Genomic DNA, 22,175 nt, shown 5'->3' with positions numbered 1-22,175 from the left:
TTAATGAGGCTATGGAGTCTGGTTGTTTGATGGGAGAATGTGGAAATAAATGGTATAAGTATGGGTTTAATTTCAGGGTTGTTGGTGAGGTGATTGGTTATGGTCTCGGTGCGGGGTTTAAGGTTAGGGTTAGGATTGGGGCCTAAGTTAGGGTTAGGGTATGAGTTTAGATTATTGGTTGGGTTAGGGTTAGGGTTGGGGTCTGGGTTAGGGTTAGGGTATGAGTTGGGGTTATTGGTTGGGTTAGGGTTAGGGTTGGGGCCTAGGTTAGGGTTAGGGTATGGGTTTAGTTTATTGGTTGGGTTAGGGTTAGGGTTGGGGCCTAGGTTAGGGTTAGGGTATGAGTTAAAGTTTTTGGTTGGGTTAGGGTTAGGGTTGGGGCCTAGGTTAGGGTTAGGGTATGAGTTTAGGTTAGGGTTAGGGTTAGGGGAATGGCTGAAATTTATTATTGGGGGTCCTGTGGTTGAGGGCCCCTCCGAGACCGGAGACTGGGGTGGAGCATCTGTGTTGTTGGAGCGAGTGAGGGCGAGGGAGGCCAAAGTATTATTTTTGATGTGGCGGAGGAACCGTTTGGAATAGCCCCTGTGTCTGAGTGCGGAGAATAGAATTGTAATTGATTTGTGAAGATCTGAGGGTGTGGAAGATAGTCTATGGAAACGGATGATTTGTGATTTGATTAAACCTTTAAATGTATGTTTGGGATGGTAACTTTTTTTATGTAGTAATGCGTGTGTATCGGTGGTTTTAAAAAAGACTTTAGTGAGAAGTTTACGAGGAGCCGAATTAATGGGATTGTCAAAAAAAACTGTAGTGTCCAGGAAATTAACATGAGAGGGGTCTATGGTGTATTTTACTTTTATAGATGGGTGGTGGTTATTGAGTGTGTTGATGAAATCAGAAAATAAAGTGATGTCGTGGTGCCAAATGCCAAATATGTCGTCTAAAAAACGGAGATAAAGAAGTGGTTGTTGGGTGCATTTGGCCAATGCCTCTCGCTCCCACTCGCTCATATAGATGTTCGCATATGACGGTGCGTATCTCTGACCCATGGCTGTTCCGTGAATTTGAAGGTACTGTTTGTTATTAAATGTGAAATCATTATTGTTGAGGCAAATGTTGAGGAGTTCGATTATCTGTTTGTCCGGTCTATTGATGTCGGGATATTTATTGAAGATGGATGTTATAGCTTTAATGCCTGTGTTTGTGTTAATGTTAGTGTATAAGCTGTCTATATCTATTGTAAATAAAAATGACTGATTTGGAACAACCATGGGTCGGATGAGGTCTATGAAGTGGTATGTGTCTTTTATGTAGGCCGGGTGTTTGTTGGAAAGGGGTCCAAGGAAATATTCTATATATTCTGATATATGGTAAGATGTGCTGTTGCAGTCGGAAACTATTGGTCTACCGGGGGGAACTTCATAGGGTATGGTCCAGGTTTGGGGTTCTTTATGTATTTTTGGAAGTAGATAAAAAAGTCTGGGTCGTGGGTGATCGGGGCCAAATAGATAGTGTTTTTGTTTGTGTGTGATGATTTTTTGGTCATATAGATTTTGGATAATATTTCTGAGGAGGGGTTGAGTTTGATGTTGTTGGTCAGATTGGATGAGTTTGTAATGTGTAGTGTTGGATAATAATCTATTTGCCTCCAGTAAATATTGCTGTCTATCCATTATAACTGTTTTTGATCCTTTGTCAGCTGGTTTTATAATTATATTTGGATTTTTGATGAGTTGTTCTAAGGCCCTGCGCTCCGGCCCCGAGAGGTTGTCTGCCACGTCCCCAGGGGGCCGGTAATGACGCAGGGCCTGTTTGTTCTTTTGCAACAGGGTTATGGTATTTTTGTGTGACTGTTCTATAGTGGGTTCCCAGCTAGATTTATTGGTGAAGGGTATTTGTATGTGTTGTGGTTTATTGAAAAAGTGGCTGATAATTTTGAGGCGTCTATTGTATTGGTGTAGGTCCCTATGAAGTTCCTCCCAGTCAAAATGTGTAGGGCGTGGAATGAATGAAAGACCCCTTTCCAATATCTGGATTTGTTCTGCGGTTGGGGTGAATAGTGTAGATAGATTGAGGATATTTGATGTGGAGCTCCACCCCAAATCAGGTGCGGGGTCAGTAAGGGGCGTTATGTTGAGATCTAAGTTGGATGGTACTGTATTTAAGCCCGGTTTGGGTTTTGATGTGATTGTAAATTTAATTGTTGCAACCAGTATTCAAAGATGCGTGTGGCAGTGGCCGGTTTCCAGTGTATATTATCTTGCTCTGTAAAAAAAGTGTCGTGAGGTATTTCGGCTAAAAATGGAAAGTAAGTTGCTATGGTATTGTTAATATATTTAAGGTTGTGTTGCTGTTTACTAGTGAGGTTGGCAGAAAAATTAATAATGGGGAAGTAAATGTCAGCATTGGGGAAGGCAAGTTGGGCCTGTTTGTATAATGCTTTTAGCTGTTTACAAGAGGTCTGCCTGGGGTCCTGATCTTTGTTATTGATACCAATTGAGAGGATGACAATTTTGACCTCTGAAGTGGGGATGGCTTTCTCACAAAGTTTTAGGAAATGGTACATATTGGCCCCCGGGTAACTGTCAAGTTGTATTGTGGGATGGTTGTGAGGGGGGATTCGATTTATGTTGGAATCCCCCAGTACCAGGACTGGTTTGCGGCCTTTGATGAACCAGTCCTGGATTTTTCGGTGGGGTCTGGAGAGGTGATAGGTGGTCTTAAATTTACCTGCTGCGTTGGAGTCGGACTGCAGAGGACTGAAGGGAGAGGAGGTGGCACAGGGTCCTGGGGAGCTGTCGTCGGGGGGTGAAGGTGTGCCGGAGTCCGGAGTGGCACAACCGGGAGGCGGAGTCCCCGGGCGCAGTTGTTGAGAGGAGGAGGAGATTGAAGTGGCTGCAGAGGAGCAGCCACTTCAATCTGCTCTACTCCACATGTGTCTGTGCTGCGTCCCTGAGGCATCGGACTCCAGCTCTGACGACCACCAGCAGGAGGAACACGCTCGTCATGGCAGCGAAACATATCATCACGGTGCTGACAGCTGTGGGGAAGTCAGGGTGTGATGTCACAGACTGGCCCCCCCCAAAATGAAGATAGACCAGGAGGCGGATCTGAGCGGCCGGACGACCCTGCAGCCAGCAGCAGTACACACCTGGAGAGAGAGAGAGAGAGAGAGAGAGAGAGAGAGAGAGAGAGAGAGAGAGAGAGACAGAGAGAGAGAGAGAGAGAGAGAGAGAGAGAGGGCCTCAGTTCTCTGAGCCACGAAAAGTCACAAATACAAAACCTCCACGAGAAACAGATTTACTATCTTCTACATTTCTACATGTCCGTGCTCTTCGCCTCGGATTCGTCTGTCATGGGACTGAAGGTGATTTGATCTCATCCTTGTTTGTGTGATGATGATGATGATGAAGAAACAGCAGCAAACGAAAACATGAAACAACTCAAATCTTTTATGATGCAACTTTAGATAATCAGCAGTTTGAACCTGTGTCCTGAAGCTTTGCAGGTTTGAACACTAGGTGGTGTCCGGCGTCGATCTGCAGCCTGGAGGCCTCAGTGCCGATGGAGCCACCGGCCAAGTGTCGGGATCTGTAAATGGGTTCAGACCCTCGGTCCCAAGCCACGGCCATGTCCGCTCGAGCCCCGGGGCACCCCAGGGTCAGGACCCGGCCCGCAGGGCGGTTCAGGTAGAACACTGGGACGTCTACTGGCCCGGAGGCAGAACTACAGCTGAGAACCAGAGAGAGATTCCATTAGAACATATAAGTGGCTGTGTGTTAATCAAACCACCTGACTGCAGTGTGGACCTGCACAGACCGACCCACCTTAACCCAAAGAAAGCCATCAGCGTGAGGAGTTTGGAGGAGGGCGGAGCTTGAGGTGGACAAGTCACCTGACATCTCCTCACCTCCAGCTTGGCCTCAGCTCCGCCTCGCTGCAGGCCGAACCCCCGGGGCACCGCCCCTGAGCCGCAGGAAGCCACCGTCTGATTGGCCCGTCGGTAGCGTACATGGAGGAACTGGGAGCGGACGTAGCAGAGCCCCACACGGACCTGCTCCCCCCCCACCCCACAGCGGTCGCACAGCGTCCAGGGCCTGAAGCCGGTGAACACATGATGCAGCGGCCGACTGGAGCTCCGGCTTTTGATCTCCATCAGTTCCTGGTTCGTTCTGTCTGGAGCCAGTCTACAGAAATGATCAGATATGAAATATGAAACTGAGAGCGGGTCATTGAAGATGGGTTATTTTCTTTCTTTTGATGATTTCCACCACTATGGAGGAAACTAGTTCAACATAGAAACCATCAGATGACTGATAGTAAAATGCTTAATATACATCATACAATATATTGATTTTACAGTCAGTGGATCAGCCTGTAAATAAACCTCGGTTATCTCTGTCCTACACCAACAGGAACATGGAATCAGATAAATGTAGCAGTGAACAGAATTCAATATTGAGCATGTCTTTATAATGAAAACACCATATTGGTTCTGATCCTGCCCATGGAGTCACAGAGTCACCTTGGACTGAAGCTGATCCGGTGAACCTCCTGCACGTCCAGGTCGTAACCGTAGAAAAAGTCTTTGTGGGCGGAGCCGCAGATGTAGATGCCAGAGTCTCCGGGTCCAGTCCTGAAGATCAACAGGCTGAAGAGACGGATGGAGGACCGACTCCGCAGCTCGTCGCTGTGAGGGACCTGCCCGGTGTCCAGCTGCTGGCTCTCATGGTGATGGCTCAGAGCCCCGGTCTCCTCGGAGCTGCCCAGATGTTTCCTGAAGAACCACAGGACTGATTGGACCTGAAGAACAAAGGCAACCACATGAATCATCTGCTGCTGGTCGATCGATACCAGAGATTAGATTAGTTTCTGTGTCTGAGACAATTCTCATGAACATGGAGGATTCAGATGGCGGCAGCGTCTCACGTGTTGTGGTGTCTAATATTTAAAGACCGTGTTTATCATCAATCAATCACAATTTAATTGTGTTGCCCATATTCACCATCACAGTTTATCTCATAGACAAACATGCTCAGTTGTTAACCCTCAACAAGAAGGAGAAACACTGACACAGAAAAGGTTTACATTTATTTTACCTTTGTAAAAGTGATATGTTCACAAATGTATAATAATGAAAGAAATAGTAATATCATAATATCTCATCTGATGTTCCTCTGGTACAGGAACACAGATCATGTACCTGAGGAGGCTTGCAGCGACAGGGCAGCTCCACCGTGACTCCAGCCGGACACGCAACGTTGGTGAAGCTCAGAAAAGCTGGACAAGCTCGACTGGCAAACACATCCTGTTTGTCCTCGGGAGCCTCGTAGCTCCACACCTCACGGCTCAGGAGGAGGAAGAGGAGGAAGAGGAGGAAGAGGAGGGGGAAGGAGGATGACCACGGCATCGAGATGAAGAGTTGGATCAAATATGACTATTTGTCTGATTTCACACCTGAAGGTTGACACTGGAACAATGTCACCTTGTAAACACAAGAGGTGACGTCAACCCTTTGAGACACAAGCTATGCACCCCCCCCCCCTTCTAATGCACAGCACGGGGTCAAATGACAAGGACAGTGACCCGTATGCATTTAACTATTTCATGCATGGCTGGGTGCTTCTCTGCTGTCGTCCTTTATAGCTTCTTCTTCCTTCTTCATTTCGGATTAGGCTCCTTTGATGACACATCAAAGGAGCCTCCTCATCTTCCTCATCACGTTCTTCATCCAGCATCTTCATGACCATCAGTAAGACTGAAATGATTGTGACCAGCCATAGTCACACAGTGAAAAGCATATAAATGCATATCAATCAGTCTATTGGGTATATACTGTTATATATCGAGTTTTATTTTGTTGATCTAGCTATGGTTAGCTCGCCGGAAGAGAAGCTAGCTAGCTAGCATTGTACATATTTCTCCTTCTCACTAGTAAAAGACGACATCAGATGAGCAGAAGCAGCTGTTTGAAATGAACGGCAGGTGAATTCACACTGTACTGGTCCTTTTGACCCATGTGTCTAAAAGTGATGTAGAAATACACAATTTAATATTTTAGCTTATTTATAATGTAAAGGAAAAAATAAAAAATGATTTGTGGGAATCGCAAACAAGATATTTAATGAATACTTAGAATATTAAATGATGAAATCACTTATTTCAAACCTACAGCAAAGAAACACTAATGCATGAAAACACACATAATCCATGCAGGTCGGTTTTGACCCATGTTGTGCATTAGAGTGGTACAAACATTTATGTTTTATTCAAAAGGTTAGAAAGGAAACATTTGAATAAGGATTTGAGATGGTTCAAAACAAGCTGATTAGGTGATACCTGAAATACTAAATATGAAATTCATTCACTGCAAAGATGTAGAAAATAAAAACTGAGCCATGTTTGTGCATCAAAGGATCAAAGAACCTGTCCTACAATTCAAGTCGAGACTCATCACATTTTCTTTATGTTGTCATTCATGCTATATTTTCTCATTAAGGTATAAAACATTATTTTCATTTCCTCGTCTGCTGCTGTTTCTTATATTTTCATTTAAACATATCTCAGGTGAGCTCGGACTCTGGTTCTGTAGATTTAACCTTCGACCTTCATTATAGAAACGAGACGTAAACATGTTGTTCCATGTTGTGTTGGTTTACATCTGGAAGGTTGAATTATGTTTTGAAAATAAAACATATTCAACTTATGAACCCACAAATTACGTTTAAATTCAAATTTTTGAATTGCACCAAATCATGATAAACATTCTCTCAAGGCCCAATTTCTATCATTGTTTTCCTCATGTGTCACTACCCTCCTCCTCCTCCTCCTCCTCCTCCTCCTCCTGTTATCGACTCTGTCTAATAACTTCCATCCATCCTGGCTGGATGTTGAACCCAGCTCTTATCCCCGTGTTATTATCGTCCCCTCCTCCTTCTCAAAGATCCTTCACACACGAAACATCTCAAATTCAGTCTCCTCCTCCTCCTCCTCCTCCTCCTCCTCCTCCTCCTCCTCCTTCTCCTCCTCCTCCTCCTCCTCCTTCTCCTCCTCCTTCTCCTCCTCCTCCTCCACTACATAAGGAAAATTGTTCTTTGCAGTGTTTGATTCCTTTAATCAGTCACGTGTCCTCATTAGTCTGTCTGTCCGTCTCTGGTCCAGAACGAGACACATCAGTGAGGACTCACATGAATCTGGTTGTTCCTTGTGTCCAGAAAATGAATCTGTCGCTGAGGCCTGATTCCCATGGATGTGAATTGTTTGTGTACTGTGTGTGAGAGTTATTGTGTTGTTGTGGTTTGTTGTGCGATGTCGCGCTCCGTGTCTCCTCCTCTCTCAGACCTTAGAGACCAGAGAGAAACGCTGAGCCTCTTCTTTCCTGCAGACAGACGGTGGTTGGAGGTCTGAGCCTCAGTGGGAGTTGAACAGTGGTTTTAAATCTGTGCAGCTGTAGATGACAGGATGTTCCATGTCATAGTTACAATAATAAAGGTTTAGGTTGTGGTCCGTTTCCCACATGGAGCGATCAGGTCTCCTGTGAGGACTCATCCATCTCCTCCTGCCTCTCCTCACCGATAAGGAGAAAGCTGCAGTGATGACAAGCTGCTGCACAGACCACCTGTGAGGTTGTTTTATTTTACAGGAGAAGAACGTCATCGCTGCAGCTTCGTGTTCTATTACCGATGTCAGCAGGCGGCTGGAAGCTCATCACTCACAGGTCAGACCTCAGGTCACAGGTCACAGATCAGACCTCAGGTCAGATCTCAGGTCACAGGTCACAGATCAGACCTCAGGTCACAGGTCAGATCTCAGGTCACAGGTCAGATCTCAGGTCACAGGTCAAAGGTCAGATCTCAGGTCACAGGTCAGATCTCAGGTCACAGGTCAGATCTCAGGTCACAGGTCAGAGCTCAGGTCACAGGTCAAAGGTCAGATATCAGGTCACAGGTCAGATCTCAGGTCACAGGTCAGATCTCAGATCTCAGTACACAGGTCACAGGTCACAGGTCAGATCTCAGGTCACAGGTCCCAGGTCAGATCTCAGGTCACAGGTCAGACCTCAGGTCACAGGTCAGATCTCAGGTCACAGGTCAAAGGTCATATTCATGGATCCAAAATAGATTCAGAGATAATGGAACAAATCCAAACTGCACTTCTCTTTATCCTGGATCTAGGGTCAGATGTTAGTGTGAGTGTGACGTTCGTGGAAATGAGGAACTGTCTGAAGACCAGTTCCCCCCCGACAGCTGATCAACTCGTACCTGAAGACATTATTTTCATACAATCTGTCTCCGGCTGTTGTCCTCCACAATGAAGTCAATGTATCTATCAATCTAAATTGTCTTGCCATTTTCTCTTTATTTGTTGTCTGTGTTAGTGTGTGTGTGTGTGTGTGTGTGTGCGTGTGTGTGTGTGTATGTGTGTGTGTGTCTGTGTTTGTGTGTGTATGAATGAATGAGCCCCACATCCACTGCCTGGAAATGATTTGGGGATAATTATATTCCTGTAATTGCCTCATGGCATCAGCTCTGTTCAAACAGAGACCGGCTCCTGTTGTGTTGTTGCAGAGATTGTGCAACGTTAGTGTGTTTGTTCTGTGGAGGCAGAAGAGAACATGAACATGAACATGAACATGAACATGAACAGTGAAAGCAACATAATATTTTGCATTTGTAAGTATTTGTTTTTGTGTTTTTGTAGTTTTATGTTTGACCTTTCCTCCGTTTTTAATATTTTACAGGACATGTCATTTAGCTGACCCTTTTATCCAAAGCAATTTCCAATTAGTGAATATATGATATGATATGATATGATATGATATGATATGATATGTGATTCTTGGTTCATTTGACCTTTTTTTGTAAATATATACTCATACTCATACACATACACAATGTATACAATTTCAAACCCAAACAAAGCAAAGCCAACAAGCAAAGTCCCATAGCTCTTACCAAAAATATAATAGTCAAAATTCAACAATACAAACACATTAACAACAAAGAATAAAACCAACAAATATTTAAATATATATATATAAAGTTCTACTGAAGGATCAGGTGCTGAGGTCATCGTGGCTCATTTGACTGTAAATGATTTAAACCTGTTTTCAGTGGTTCACGCAGAAGGTCAAAGGTCACTGTGATCTGACATGTGGAGGATGCTAATGAGCGGCAGCTGGGAACCAGGTCAGCCACAGGTCGATGAGGCAACTCTCCCTCAGAACCAATCAGAGGGCAGAGCTCAACTCGTTGCTATGGAGCTTTTCTCCCTTCATCCTATCAGCAGAGGAAGTGGGAGGAGCCTCGATCATCTCTGGTGTTTATGTGACAGGAATTATGAAAGATTGTGATGTGCTGAGACTTATCGTGAATTTAAAGATTATTCTGAAGTGAAGGAGACGGACCTGAACACAGGGGACAAGCACCGAGACGTATATACAGTGGGGGGGGGGGGGGAACAGGACAAAGACAGGAAGTCAAGGTGGAAACACACGAGAAGCAAAGACTACAAAATAAAACAAGAAACACTGAACTGAGGGAGAAAACTAATCCAACATAAACCTAAACAGGAAAAGTGTCCTCATGTGTCTCACTCATGTGTCTTCAAGTTTCTCTCATCTGTTACTCTCATGTCTCCTCATGTGTCTCACTCATGTGTCCTCATGTGTCTGTCTCATGTCACCTCATGTGTCTGTCTCGTGTCTCATGTGTCTCTCTCATGTATCTCGTGTCCTCAAGTGTCTCTCTCATGTGTCCTCATGTGTCTCTCTCATATGTCCTCATGTGTCTCACTCATGTGTCCTCATGTGTCTGTCTCATGTCACCTCATGTGTCTGTCTCGTGTCTCATGTGTCTCTCTCATGTGTCCTCATGTGTCTCTCTCATATGTCCTCATGTGTCTGTCTCATGTCACCTCATGTGTCTCTCTCGTGTCTCATGTGTCTCTCTCATTTCTCTCGTGTCCTCAAGTGTCTCTCTCATGTGTCCTCATGTGTCTCTCTTGTGTCCCTGTCATGTCTGAGACATGAAGTAATTATCTTTTATTTTTATTCTCTCCACTTTAAGCTCTAGATTCATTGATACGTTAATAAGACTGGACTGTTTCTGGAAAGGAGGAATATTTTTGTAATAATTTAATATTTATTTTCCAATAATAATATTTTGTACTTCTAAATTTTCTTGTATTTATTAAAAAGTCCCAGAGATCGTTAGTTAATATAAATGTACCAGAGTGAGTCTCTTCATCTGAAGACAACAGGACAAAGACACAGAGCAGATTCCATTTATCTTTAATGCACCTGACTCAAAACAATAAAAACATCAATCATTTATTTCATATGCAGAGAAAAATATACAATTTAAATTCAAGCTCCAGCAAAAAGTGTCTAGTGTCAGACAACAAGCCAGCGGGTCAGTACGATAAGTAGCTACAGCCAGAGTCATGTGACACAAACAGTCACCTGATCACTTCCATCACAGGTTCGAATCCACCATCAGGTCATATTTAAACAGAATCACGTTCCATAAGTGATTATTAGTGTGGCTCCAAAATGAGACAGAGGTCAAACGTCTCTGAACTGTTTGATCACATGACCCGGGCAGCGATCACATGACTCGGGCGGCGATCACATGACTCGGGCGGCGATCACGTGACCCGGGCGGCGATCACGTGACCCGGGCGGCGATCACGTGACTCGGGCAGCGATCACATGACTCGGGCAGCGATCACATGACAGTTCACAGAAAACACACAGATACCAGACGCTCTCCTGCACAGCAAAGGAAATGATAATACAACAGCTGGTTCTCTTCTGATATAGTAATATTAATAACATCTAGATTTGGATTAACAGGTTCTTTATCGGACATTCAAGTGGTCTGTAAAATGTAAACGAATGGAGGGAGTGTCCCTGCGTCGGATGCACAGAGGCAACTGGGACATGGAGGAAGGTTTATACTGGTTTATACTGGGACATGTATTCAAACAGGATGTCTGTACAAAGCTACATGACAGAAGTTCTCTTTCAGTTCTGTGCTACAAAAAAACACCAAACAGTTATAGAAAATATGCTTTTCAGATTTGAACAGTGACAGTTAAGCACAAAGAGCATCACAGCTGCGTTATAAGACGTTTCTTAAAGTCCTGTAGAGTCTCCGTCCTCATTCAGGTGGAAGCCAGTGTCCATGAGGCTCCAGCCAGTTGTCCTCTTCTGCAGGTTGGACAGAAGACGAGCAGTATTCATAAAGTTCCCTCAGAACAGGAGGACACCCGAGGGAAACAAGTCGAGCTCCGAACAGACTCGACAATGATTCAAATCCGGTGGATGTTTAAACAGCTTCACGTCTCCAGAGTTTCCACTCAGTGATTCTCTAGATCCACAGAACATCAGCTCAATGAAAGGAAACGTGACACAAGCTGGAAATCGACCCGCCGAGCTGAGTCCATCAACATCTGGATAGAACACCAGGTTCATATTGAGCTTATGACATGGAGACTTAAATATGGTCCAATGAGTTTGTACAGGTCATCGATACTTCAAACTGTTTCACCTGGAGTAAGATAAACGATGTTCTAACCTCAGTGACGTTTTCTGACATCGTTTATTTATCAGCTAACTTCCATATCACTTTTTTGTGGCCTTTGTTTAATCTGTGTAAGATTATTATCAAGGGATTTATTCTGATTGAATTCATATGAATATTATAAGTAAGAGTTCTGCTGTAAACTGTAAATCAATCCTGAGAAAGAACCCATTCAATTCTGAGTGGATCAGTTTGTTTTCGAATCAGAGAATAATTGATGCATCTTGATTAAAACAATAAAGACATATATCTGTGAGTGGATAAAATTTAAGGGAGCATGAGCTCGACGAGTTTATTATGTGACTAACGTGGTGAATTTAGAAAATACCACGTGAAATCCAGTAGCAAGTATTTGAAGAATAAGGGTTTTAAGTGATACTCTGTGAGTGCCCCCCCCCCCCCCCCCCCCCCCCAGACCCACACACATTAGATTAGTTTAGTGTTGTTGTCAGTTTCGTGCTCTAATGTGTGTTCACGTGACTGAATCACTTCGGTCCCGTGTTACTGGAGTTATCATATTTTAATAGGCCACAGAAGCAAAGGGCTCTGATTATGATGCGAGGGATAACTCACTGTAAAGTGTTATTATTTCATATAACAGCCAATTATCAGGCAAACAGAAGAGCTCTTTCCTATAAAACACCAATAGAGTTTATTAAAGTAGATTAATCAGAAGAATTCTAAATAAAGCTAAAGTGATCGTGTCCTGATGACGACTTTATGAATACACGTCTGGACCAATATCAAGAACCAGCGAAGCACCAGTAGCACCAGTAGAAACAAGAGCACGTTTTGAATCCAGCCACAGAGCGACTTCACTTCATATTTAAGGCAAATGTAAGTTCATGGAATTGTTCCTCTCAAACAACAGAAGATCAAAATGAACAGAGGGATTTTCACAAATAAAAATATTAAATAATAAGAAAAAACACATCAACAGTTTAAATCATGTTGAATCAACTTGTTCTACCCAAGATTTTTTTAAAGTACTTTAACCAAGTGAAGCAATAAAATAACAAGAAGAGACACAGATGAAAGGGGAAATCAGCCCTGACAGGAGACTGCTCTCAGCGTCGGACCAGTTTAACCATTAAGCACCTCAAGCTCCAGGTGCTCTCACCCAGGAACTGAAAAAACATTTCTACAACTAAATCATAAACTGAAGAAGCCTGTTTGTGAAAGTGATGGAACCTCTAAAGTGTCGTCTGCTTGTAAATACCAGCGCCTCCCAGTGGGCGGGGTCACTGACGCTGGAGACACCAGTTACAATCTGGTCATCACATTATCGAGCGTAGAAAAGTGCCTGAGAACTGTGACTGAGCAAACTACGTTTTATTAAGTATGATTTCATCTGATTTGCTCCTTTAAGAGTCGATGTCAGTTCAATTTAAAACTGTCCACAGAATAACAGGGATTTGTGTCAGGGCTGATTTCCACTGTAAGACACTCAGAAGAGAGAGAGCCCCTTTGTCCCTGTGGAGCGAGGGCGAGCTCCGTGACTCCGCCTCCTGCGTCACCCCGAGGTGCAGGGAGACGATCAGCTCCTGTGTAAACACCTCCACCCGATGGAGACATCATTAACTCAGCTCTGAGTTCCCCACCCGCAAACCCCCAAGCCCCTGAAACCCCGAAACATCCAACCCCCCGAAACCCCTACACCCCTCAGACCCCTAAACCCCAGACCACCAGACCCCTGCACCCCAGACAACCAGACCCCTGAAACCCCGAAACATCAAACCCCCCTGCACCCCTCAGACCCCTAAACCCCAGACCACCAGACCCCTGAAACCCCGAAACATCAACCCCCCCTACACCCCTCAGACCCCTAAACCCCAGACCACCAGACCCCTGAAACCCCCGACCAACAGAACCCATTCCCGTTCACTTTCCCATCAACCCACCTGCAGCCACTCACCTGGAAGAACCAGCTCAACCAGTCACTACACAAACATCTGTGATTACACTTCCTGTTTCCTTCACCTCGTCCAAAGAGCCTGATTCAGGGGATTCGAACCTGTGATCCTCCCAGTGGGTGGATCTGTTTCACTGCTGCTTCACACCTGGATATGACATATCCAGGTGTGATTTGATATTGAGTTGAGTTGAACTGTGAAGATAGGATCCAAACCTCAGAGCCTTGTTCCTGCTTCTTTCTCCATCAGTGCTGCTCTTCAGTCGGATTATAGATTATAGATTATAGATTATAGAATTCTAATTCTTTTTGCTCGTTCACTTTCGTCTCCATCAGGAATCCAGAGTGCTGATGCTCTGACTGCAGGAAGTTCACATCACACAGGGATGAACGTGGTTTTTCTCTACAGTATAATTAAGACTGCAGAGTTTTTCATGACCTAGTTTATACTCAGTCTATAATTAATATCTAGAATCATCCAGAATTACAGTGGGATGTTCTGGTTCAGTGTGCAGGACGTGTGCATGGTAAGAATCACAGGGACAAGGATTTAATACCAGAACAATCAAATGGAAATGATCCATAATGTCCAAAATGCTGCGTTCACAACAAATGTGATGGAATATCCAGCCGGTGTCTTTAGAAGGAGACAGAGGGGGACGCCCGGCTGAAGAGACAGACGGATGTCCCAGTTGAGGAGGACACAGCTCGGGGGATTTCACTGGGTTCTGCAGGTGCCTGGAGGTTTCTACCTGAGACCCAGCAGCTCGGGTCAGAACCAGGACCTGTCTCCAGGGGCTGGTCCAGAGTTCTGTTTGCATCTTCACACAGACTTGGTATTTAATCTCAGGTGAAAGAGTCCTTCAGGTTCTGTGTGAACCACAGAGTGTTTCTGAAGAGCTGTGAAGACACCATCAGCTGACCTGAGACGGACAGGACACTAATGATGCTTCACATTCAAACCCAAGTGAGTAAAAGACACAACATTTGTGTTGAATATACAATCACCGATGTGTGATGCTGTCTGGTGAGCAGGCCAAACCATGTCTGTATTGTTTTTAATCTTTACTCTATTAAAGAATTCACAATCATTAATCACTTGATTTATGGAACTGATCCAGATTTCCTGGTGAATTTTAAGGCATCTTATCTTCGTGCTGCAGCAAATAACAGAAACAGCTTTGACCTTTTTTTTTAGCAGGTGATGTTAAAGAACAATCAAGGCTGCGGATGTGATGCAGGAGGATTTGTGTTTGGATCCTGGATGATTCATATTTCACAAACAGGAAGCGTCACAGAAGAAGAGAAGATTCCACTGAACCTCTCGTGTTTCTCCTTCAGGTCCAAAGCTTCACGTTCAACAGCCCAGCGGTACTGAGAGAACGTTTTTAAAAATCACAAAAACTCTAAGAATCTGTTTTAGGAAAAGAATTCTTAGAATGATTTCACTTCAGGTCGTTTGGAAATGTTGCTCCTGTGATAAATAACCTTCACCTGAGCCCCTCTGGGTCGAGACACAGCTCAGGAAATAGAGTTCAAGAGGAGCTTGTGGCACGTTATTCTTTTTCTTCTACTAAAGTTTACATCCAACTTCTTATTTCAAATATCATGTCACATTGAGTTGGCCTGTCAGAGGCCTGATATGAGATCAGCAGCAGATGATAAAGACCCAGAAGGTCCATAAGACCCCATTTGTCTGTTTGCTGCTGTAAACCAGTGAAGGACCATTAAACCAGTTCACTCCGATGGTCTTTCTACACCGAAGCAGCACCTGGTGGTTTCAGGGATTTGGTATCAGAGGTAAAGTCAGATGACATCATGTTGACGTCCATCAAGGCTCCGAGATGCAGGATCAGCTGGTTCTGGCACTTTCCTGCCCCAGGTGTACCTCTCGCTCCACTCATCCCAGTTCTCCACCCATCTTCCTAAATTCTTTTCCTTCCGGCCTCCTCCTCTTCATCTCCCTCCCCCCCGCCCCAGGCGAGTCTTCTAGTCGGGGGGCGGGAGGGCTCGTGCCGCTAGAGAGCTGTGATCTGAGTTAATTCTGTGTTGGAGTTCCCTGTGCCCTGCATCTCTCTCCTCTGCTGGGGGTCCACCCCCACCAGGGGGAGCTCCACGTCTAGTCATGCAGGATTAGGTGTCCCTCCACCAAGCCCCCCATCTCCAGCCTTGCAGCTGTAGGCGGCCGCCACCTCCCTGGCGATGCTCCTCATCCGGCCGGACTGCTGGGTGTCCAGGCGGAACGGGGACGGGAGGCAGAACTCGCGGAAGCAGCGCTTGAAGTTCTCGTCCAGGAAAGCGTAGAGCACGGGGTTCAAGCTGCTGTTGACGTAGCCCAGCGCGATGCAGAAGTGCATCAGGACCAGAGTGAACACGCTGCTCAGGTTGAAGCCCAGCGACTGGGCCAGGACCATGATCTGGATGGGAGTCCAGCACACCACGAAGGCTGCCACCACCACCAGGACCATCCTGGTGATGCGCCGCAGGTTGCGGTCCTTCTCCTTGGAGCCGGACAGGATGCGGACGCTGCGCAGGCGCTTCACCATCAGGCTGTAGCAGAAGCTGATGATGGCCACCGGGATGAGGAAGGAGAAGAAGAAGACACAGGTGCCGAACACGGGATCCCAGTGACTCCTCGGCTCAGGTAAGACCATGATGCACTCAACACCTGGAAAAGAAGGAAGTAGACACAGTTAGGTGGTAAATAGGGTTTGGTCAGTGGTTGGGACAAAACCCAGTCAGTCAAAGATGCACTGGAATCAGTTAAAGAATAAAACAGTGAAAAGTTTGCTGGTATTATTATTATTATTAATGTGCACGTGATTTACAGGTTGTGTTTCAAGCTGAAGCTCCATCACTGCTCACTGATCAGAGACTCAGAGTGGGAGAGAGGTTTGAGAGACAGGTGTCACCGGAGGTCCAGTGAGTCCCCGACGAGAAGCTGCAACTAACGCAGCCACAGAAAACATAATCAAAAAGAATAATGGAATCGATCTCTGCAGGGAGACCACCTGTGAAGAGCGAGGGTCAGAGGTCAAAGAACAACCCAACATCAGAGGTGAGATGCTGAGTTTACACTTGGTTTTCTGGTTTGTGATGAATTACAGCTAACGTGCATAAACAGGATCTTCTCATTTCTGCCTCCATCTTCTCTTCCACCAATCACGTTAATCATTCATCTCTGTATGAAACTCATATTTCTCTTTGTCCACGGCACCAGAGGAGGGAACGAGTCCAAATCAACAAAAACAAGAAACAGAATCTGGAATATTTAAGGTCAAATTTGAAATACTACACACAGTATAAGACTGTTATATAAATGTTCAATAAAAATATAGAAGTTGTGTTAATGTGAAAATTATTTCTAACTAACACACAGACACACACACTCTGTGAGTATTAATTTTACAGGAAATAAAATGATGATTGATGTAATTCAGTTCCCTGGAGAGATGTTGTCTCTGCCTGTTGCATTCACACACACACACACACACACACACACACACACACACACACACACACACACACACACACACACACACTCACACACAGACACACATTCTGCAGCGTGTCTCTGAGGAGGTTCTTCAGTAAAACGTCTCACAACAAAAGGTCGAGTCCTGATCACTTCACAGCAACAAAATCTCTCATCGGCCACTTTACCAAATGTCACTGGACTAAAACCAGTGTTGTCACATTTCTAAATCTGAAATAATATCCACAATAAATTCAATAGCTCGGCTGCTTAGCGTCTGAGGGTCAAGGCAGGAGCCAATCGGAGCAGACTGGAGGAGGGGAGGGATCCGCCCACAGGTCAACAGCCTATCACAGGGCACCATTATTCATTCAAAGGACTCATGTGGGAAGAGGTGAAGAGAGAAAGTTTAACTCTGATTCTCTTCACCAACATATCTGATGTTGGTGAACAACTATGATACATATGTGTTCATGAAACATAACATGTGTTCATGACATGTTTCATGTGTGTTCATGACATGTTTCATGTGTGTTCATGACATGTTTCATGTGTGTTCATGACATGTGAGAAACAATCTGTTCCCTTCAACATCATCTGACGTCTTCTCTTATCAAACATTTACAATCAGCTGTTAACTCTTGGTTCATCTCTTCCACATCTGTCTCTTTATTCAATACAGATGTTTATATGGTTAACGTGGTTTATCCTCTAACCCTAACCCTATGTCTGTCACACTGTTCTGAATTATTATGCAAATATCAGAAATACATGTGAAGGTGTTTAAATGCTTACACACATACAACACAGGTTTTTTAACACATACTCTGATGTGACAAACAGCTGAATAAGGTTGTGGACCTCAGGTTCTGATCAAGGTTCCCATGAAGGTGGATCTGAGGATTCATAGAAGAAAGAACCTGGAAAGACAAATATGGAGGAACCAGAGCTGCTGAGCTGTTCTGCTCTGTAGAGAAGAACTGAGTCGCTCTCTTCTTCTTCACGTCTCTGTCCTGTTTTTGTTTCTTTCTCTTCACACAGAAGAGTTTTTGTTCTCAGATGATTCTCATCCCCTCGTTTGTCCGTCTCCTCTATCACTTCTTTCTCTTACTATTTCTTTTCTTAGCTTTTATTTCTCTGTTCATTCATTTATCTTTAATCTCCATCTGTCCAAAGCTCTTCTCCTCTTCCTCCTTCCATCTCTTCTTTTTCTTTTCCTTCACACACTGTTCTTCGGTCCTAGGGATAACCCGAACCCTAACCAGCCCTATTTTTCCCCTCATCTATGAGATATCATTTTCAGGATAATAACTGTGTTCATGCATCCAGATGAATTTCAACCTGAACTCGTGCTAACCACGTTTTGCCAGGAGCCTTCGAGGCTGAGGGAGGATAAGATGATGCCACTCCTTCAGTCACGTGTCATCTCCTTCACCATGGCTCATTCATTTCAATCCACTAACTGGGTTGCTGATAATCACACTGCTCATCATTAACTGGCTTTATAATGAAAGTACAAGTTCCCTGAGATGAACTCATTGGAGTAAAACCATAACAGAGCTGGATCTGAACTGCAGGACGTCCCGTCGTCCTCCTGATGAGAGAGAGACACATGAACTCAGTTCACTGTCTCCTGAGGCTGTCCCTCCTGATGAGAGAGAGACACAGGAACTCAGTTCACTGTCTCCTGAGGCTGTCCCTCCTGATGAGAGTGAGACACAGGAACTCAGTTCACTGTCTCCTGAGGCTGTCCCTCCTGATGAGAGAGAGACACATGAACTCAGTTCACTGTCTCCTGAGGCTGTCCCTCCTGATGAGAGTGAGACACAGGAACTCAGTTCACTGTCTCCTGAGGCTGTCCCTCCTGATGAGAGTGAGACACATGAACTCAGTTCACTGTCTCCTGAGGCTGTCCCTCCTGATGAGAGAGAGACACATGAACTCAGTTCACTGTCTCCTGAGGCTGTCCCTCCTGATGAGAGAGAGACACAGAAACTCAGTTCACTGTCTCCTGAGGCTGTCCCTCCTGATGAGAGAGAGACACATGAACTCAGTTCACTGTCTCCTGAGGCTGTCCCTCCTGATGAGAGAGAGACACAGGAACTCAGTTCACTGTCTCCTGAGGCTGTCCCTCCTGATGAGAGTGAGACACAGGAACTCAGTTCACTGTCTCCTGAGGCTGTCCCTCCTGATGAGAGTGAGACACATGAACTCAGTTCACTGTCTCCTGAGGCTGTCCCTCCTGATGAGAGTGAGACACAGGAACTCAGTTCACTGTCTTCTGAGGCTGTCCCTCCTGATGAGAGTGAGACACATGAACTCAGTTCACTGTCTCCTGAGGCTGTCCCTCCTGATGAGAGAGAGACACATGAACTCAGTTCACTGTCTCCTGAGGCTGTCCCTCCTGATGAGAGAGAGACACAGGAACTCAGTTCACTGTCTCCTGAGGCTGTCCCTCCTGATGAGAGAGAGACACAGGAACTCAGTTCACTGTCTCCTGAGGCTGTCCCTCCTGATGAGAGTGAGACACAGGAACTCAGTTCACTGTCTCCTGAGGCTGTCCCTCCTGATGAGAGAGAGACACATGAACTCAGTTCACTGTCTCCTGAGGCTGTCCCTCCTGATGAGAGTGAGACACAGGAACTCAGTTCACTGTCTCCTGAGGCTGTCCCTCCTGATGAGAGTGAGACACATGAACTCAGTTCACTGTCTCCTGAGGCTGTCCCTCCTGATGAGAGAGAGACACATGAACTCAGTTCACTGTCTCCTGAGGCTGTCCCTCCTGATGAGAGAGAGACACAGAAACTCAGTTCACTGTCTCCTGAGGCTGTCCCTCCTGATGAGAGAGAGACACATGAACTCAGTTCACTGTCTCCTGAGGCTGTCCCTCCTGATGAGAGAGAGACACAGGAACTCAGTTCACTGTCTCCTGAGGCTGTCCCTCCTGATGAGAGTGAGACACAGGAACTCAGTTCACTGTCTCCTGAGGCTGTCCCTCCTGATGAGAGTGAGACACATGAACTCAGTTCACTGTCTCCTGAGGCTGTCCCTCCTGATGAGAGTGAGACACAGGAACTCAGTTCACTGTCTTCTGAGGCTGTCCCTCCTGATGAGAGTGAGACACATGAACTCAGTTCACTGTCTCCTGAGGCTGTCCCTCCTGATGAGAGAGAGACACATGAACTCAGTTCACTGTCTCCTGAGGCTGTCCCTCCTGATGAGAGTGAGACACATGAACTCAGTTCACTGTCTCCTGAGGCTGTCCCTCCTGATGAGAGAGAGACACAGGAACTCAGTTCACTGTCTCCTGAGGCTGTCCCTCCTGATGAGAGTGAGACACAGGAACTCAGTTCACTGTCTCCTGAGGCTGTCCCTCCTGATGAGAGTGAGACACAGGAACTCAGTTCACTGTCTCCTGAGGCTGTCCCTCCTGATGAGAGTGAGACACATGAACTCAGTTCACTGTCTCCTGAGGCGGTCCCTCCTGATGAGAGAGAGACACATGAACTCAGTTCACTGTCTCCTGAGGCTGTCCCTCCTGATGAGAGTGAGACACATGAACTCAGTTCACTGTCTCCTGAGGCTGTCCCTCCTGATGAGAGTGAGACACATGAACTCAGTTCACTGTCTCCTGAGGCGGTCCCTCCTGATGAGAGTGAGACACAGGAACTCAGTTCACTGTCTCCTGAGGCTGTCCCTCCTGATGAGAGTGAGACACAGGAACTCAGTTCACTGTCTCCTGAGGCTGTCCCTCCTGATGAGAGTGAGACACATGAACTCAGTTCACTGTCTCCTGAGGCTGTCCCTCCTGATGAGAGTGAGACACAGGAACTCAGTTCACTGTCTCCTGAGGCTGGAGCAGGAAGCTGGAGTCAGAGGACACACTGAAGACAAGTCAAGTCTACACCGTGTCTCTTCAGAGCAACGTGTATTCACACCGAACCATTAGCCTTCATAACTTTTCATTCCAGTTTATTACTGGTTTGGATCAGGAAGGCTTGTTCCTGCACGTCAGTTTATCAAGAGCAAAGTTCATGTGGTGGTGTTGTGACGCTGCAGCACCATCACTCGTCTGCAGCTGTGACGGAGGTTACACCTCTGAGTCCTCTCTGTTGAGAGGAGACATGAAGATGAAGATGAAGATGAAGATGAGTGTGGTTCTCTCAGCAGTCACGTGAGAGCAAACAGAGGAACATACAGAGAACGAGGGAACGGTAGAGCGCCAACCTCCTCCAAGGTTAAATAAACCTACACACGATTGGTTCTTAGTAGAATCCAACAGAAAAGTGGTCGAAGCCCTAAATGACCAGTTTGTCAAACATAGTTAATAAAGGATGAAAACATCCTGCATCTGTCTGAGTCTGTTTACAGGCTCACATCCCTCCAGCTGCTTCCATGGAGGCAGAGTACGAGCTAATGAAGCTCGGAAGTTCTATCCTGTGTATTAAAAGTGTTATTTGTACTGCATGTAGTTTTTAATAACTTCAAGCACTCGTCTGTATCACAAAGTCACTTAGAGTGTGAAGGTCAAATCCCACCGATGCTTTAGCTCTGATTCGTCTTCAACTAGTTCAACTTCTCCTTTTTAGGTAAACATGTCAAAAGTAAAGTCGGTCTCAACACACACGACCGAGATGGTTCAGGCAGCCGAGGGTTAAACAGACCAAGAGTGTGTAACTGGGAGTGTGTAACTGGGAGTGTTTAACTCCCAGTGACATGTTGGGCTCTGTTCCTGCTTCAGGCTTATTTAAAGCTCCTGTGTTTGGAATGACTTGTTCACATGTTAACATAGAAATGGAGCAGCAATAAGTCTGCACACACACACACACACACACTCACACACACACACACACACACACACACACACACACACGTCATTATCCTTCTCAAACGACCATATATGGCAAACACAGAGCTGTGAAATATATGCACATAGTTTAATGTGTGGACGAGTCTGTTCCACTTCAAGATGTTTAATGAATATTAGACAATAACTCTGTGTGTGTGTGTGTTGTCTAAACTAAAACACATGAATGGCTGAGTGAGATTATTTATGGAAGCACACACACACACACACACACACACACACACTGTATACAGTGTAAGGAGCCAGCTGGATCCACTTAGTAAAGTGAAAAGCAGCTTGAAATGAAATGAGTGGATTTGAAAGAGAGAAGCTTCTGTTCTCCATCTGGAGTCAGAA

The 22,175-nt window shown here is 45.4% G+C and overlaps 2 protein-coding genes across 2 annotated transcripts in view; both read right to left on the bottom strand.

Moving 5' to 3' along the window:
• Positions 1 to 2,924: 2,924 nt before the first annotated feature.
• Positions 2,925 to 5,410, bottom strand: LOC128441818 (Ig-like V-type domain-containing protein FAM187A). The gene is made up of 5 exons (XM_053423922.1): positions 5,204 to 5,410; positions 4,526 to 4,803; positions 3,834 to 4,187; positions 3,488 to 3,726; positions 2,925 to 3,151 (listed from the first exon to the last, which is right to left on the bottom strand). The coding sequence occupies exons 1-5, from the start codon at positions 5,408 to 5,410 to the stop codon at positions 2,925 to 2,927; spliced, it is 1,305 nt and encodes a 434-aa protein (XP_053279897.1).
• A 10,210-nt stretch (positions 5,411 to 15,620) lies between these two features.
• oprl1 (opiate receptor-like 1) overlaps positions 15,621 to 22,175 on the bottom strand; it is a 40,316-nt gene continuing 33,761 nt past the window's right edge. Inside the window, exon 6 of the mRNA XM_053425832.1 lies at positions 15,621 to 16,165. Coding sequence (XP_053281807.1) covers positions 15,621 to 16,165 — 545 coding nt within the window. The remainder of the gene's footprint in view (positions 16,166 to 22,175) is intronic.

This window comes from Pleuronectes platessa, chromosome 6, assembly GCF_947347685.1.
Source record: "Pleuronectes platessa chromosome 6, fPlePla1.1, whole genome shotgun sequence".
Classification (NCBI taxonomy): Eukaryota; Metazoa; Chordata; class Actinopteri; order Pleuronectiformes; family Pleuronectidae; genus Pleuronectes; species Pleuronectes platessa.
The sequence above is the reverse complement of the archived record's forward strand: the minus strand, read 5'-3'. Positions and strand labels throughout refer to the sequence as shown.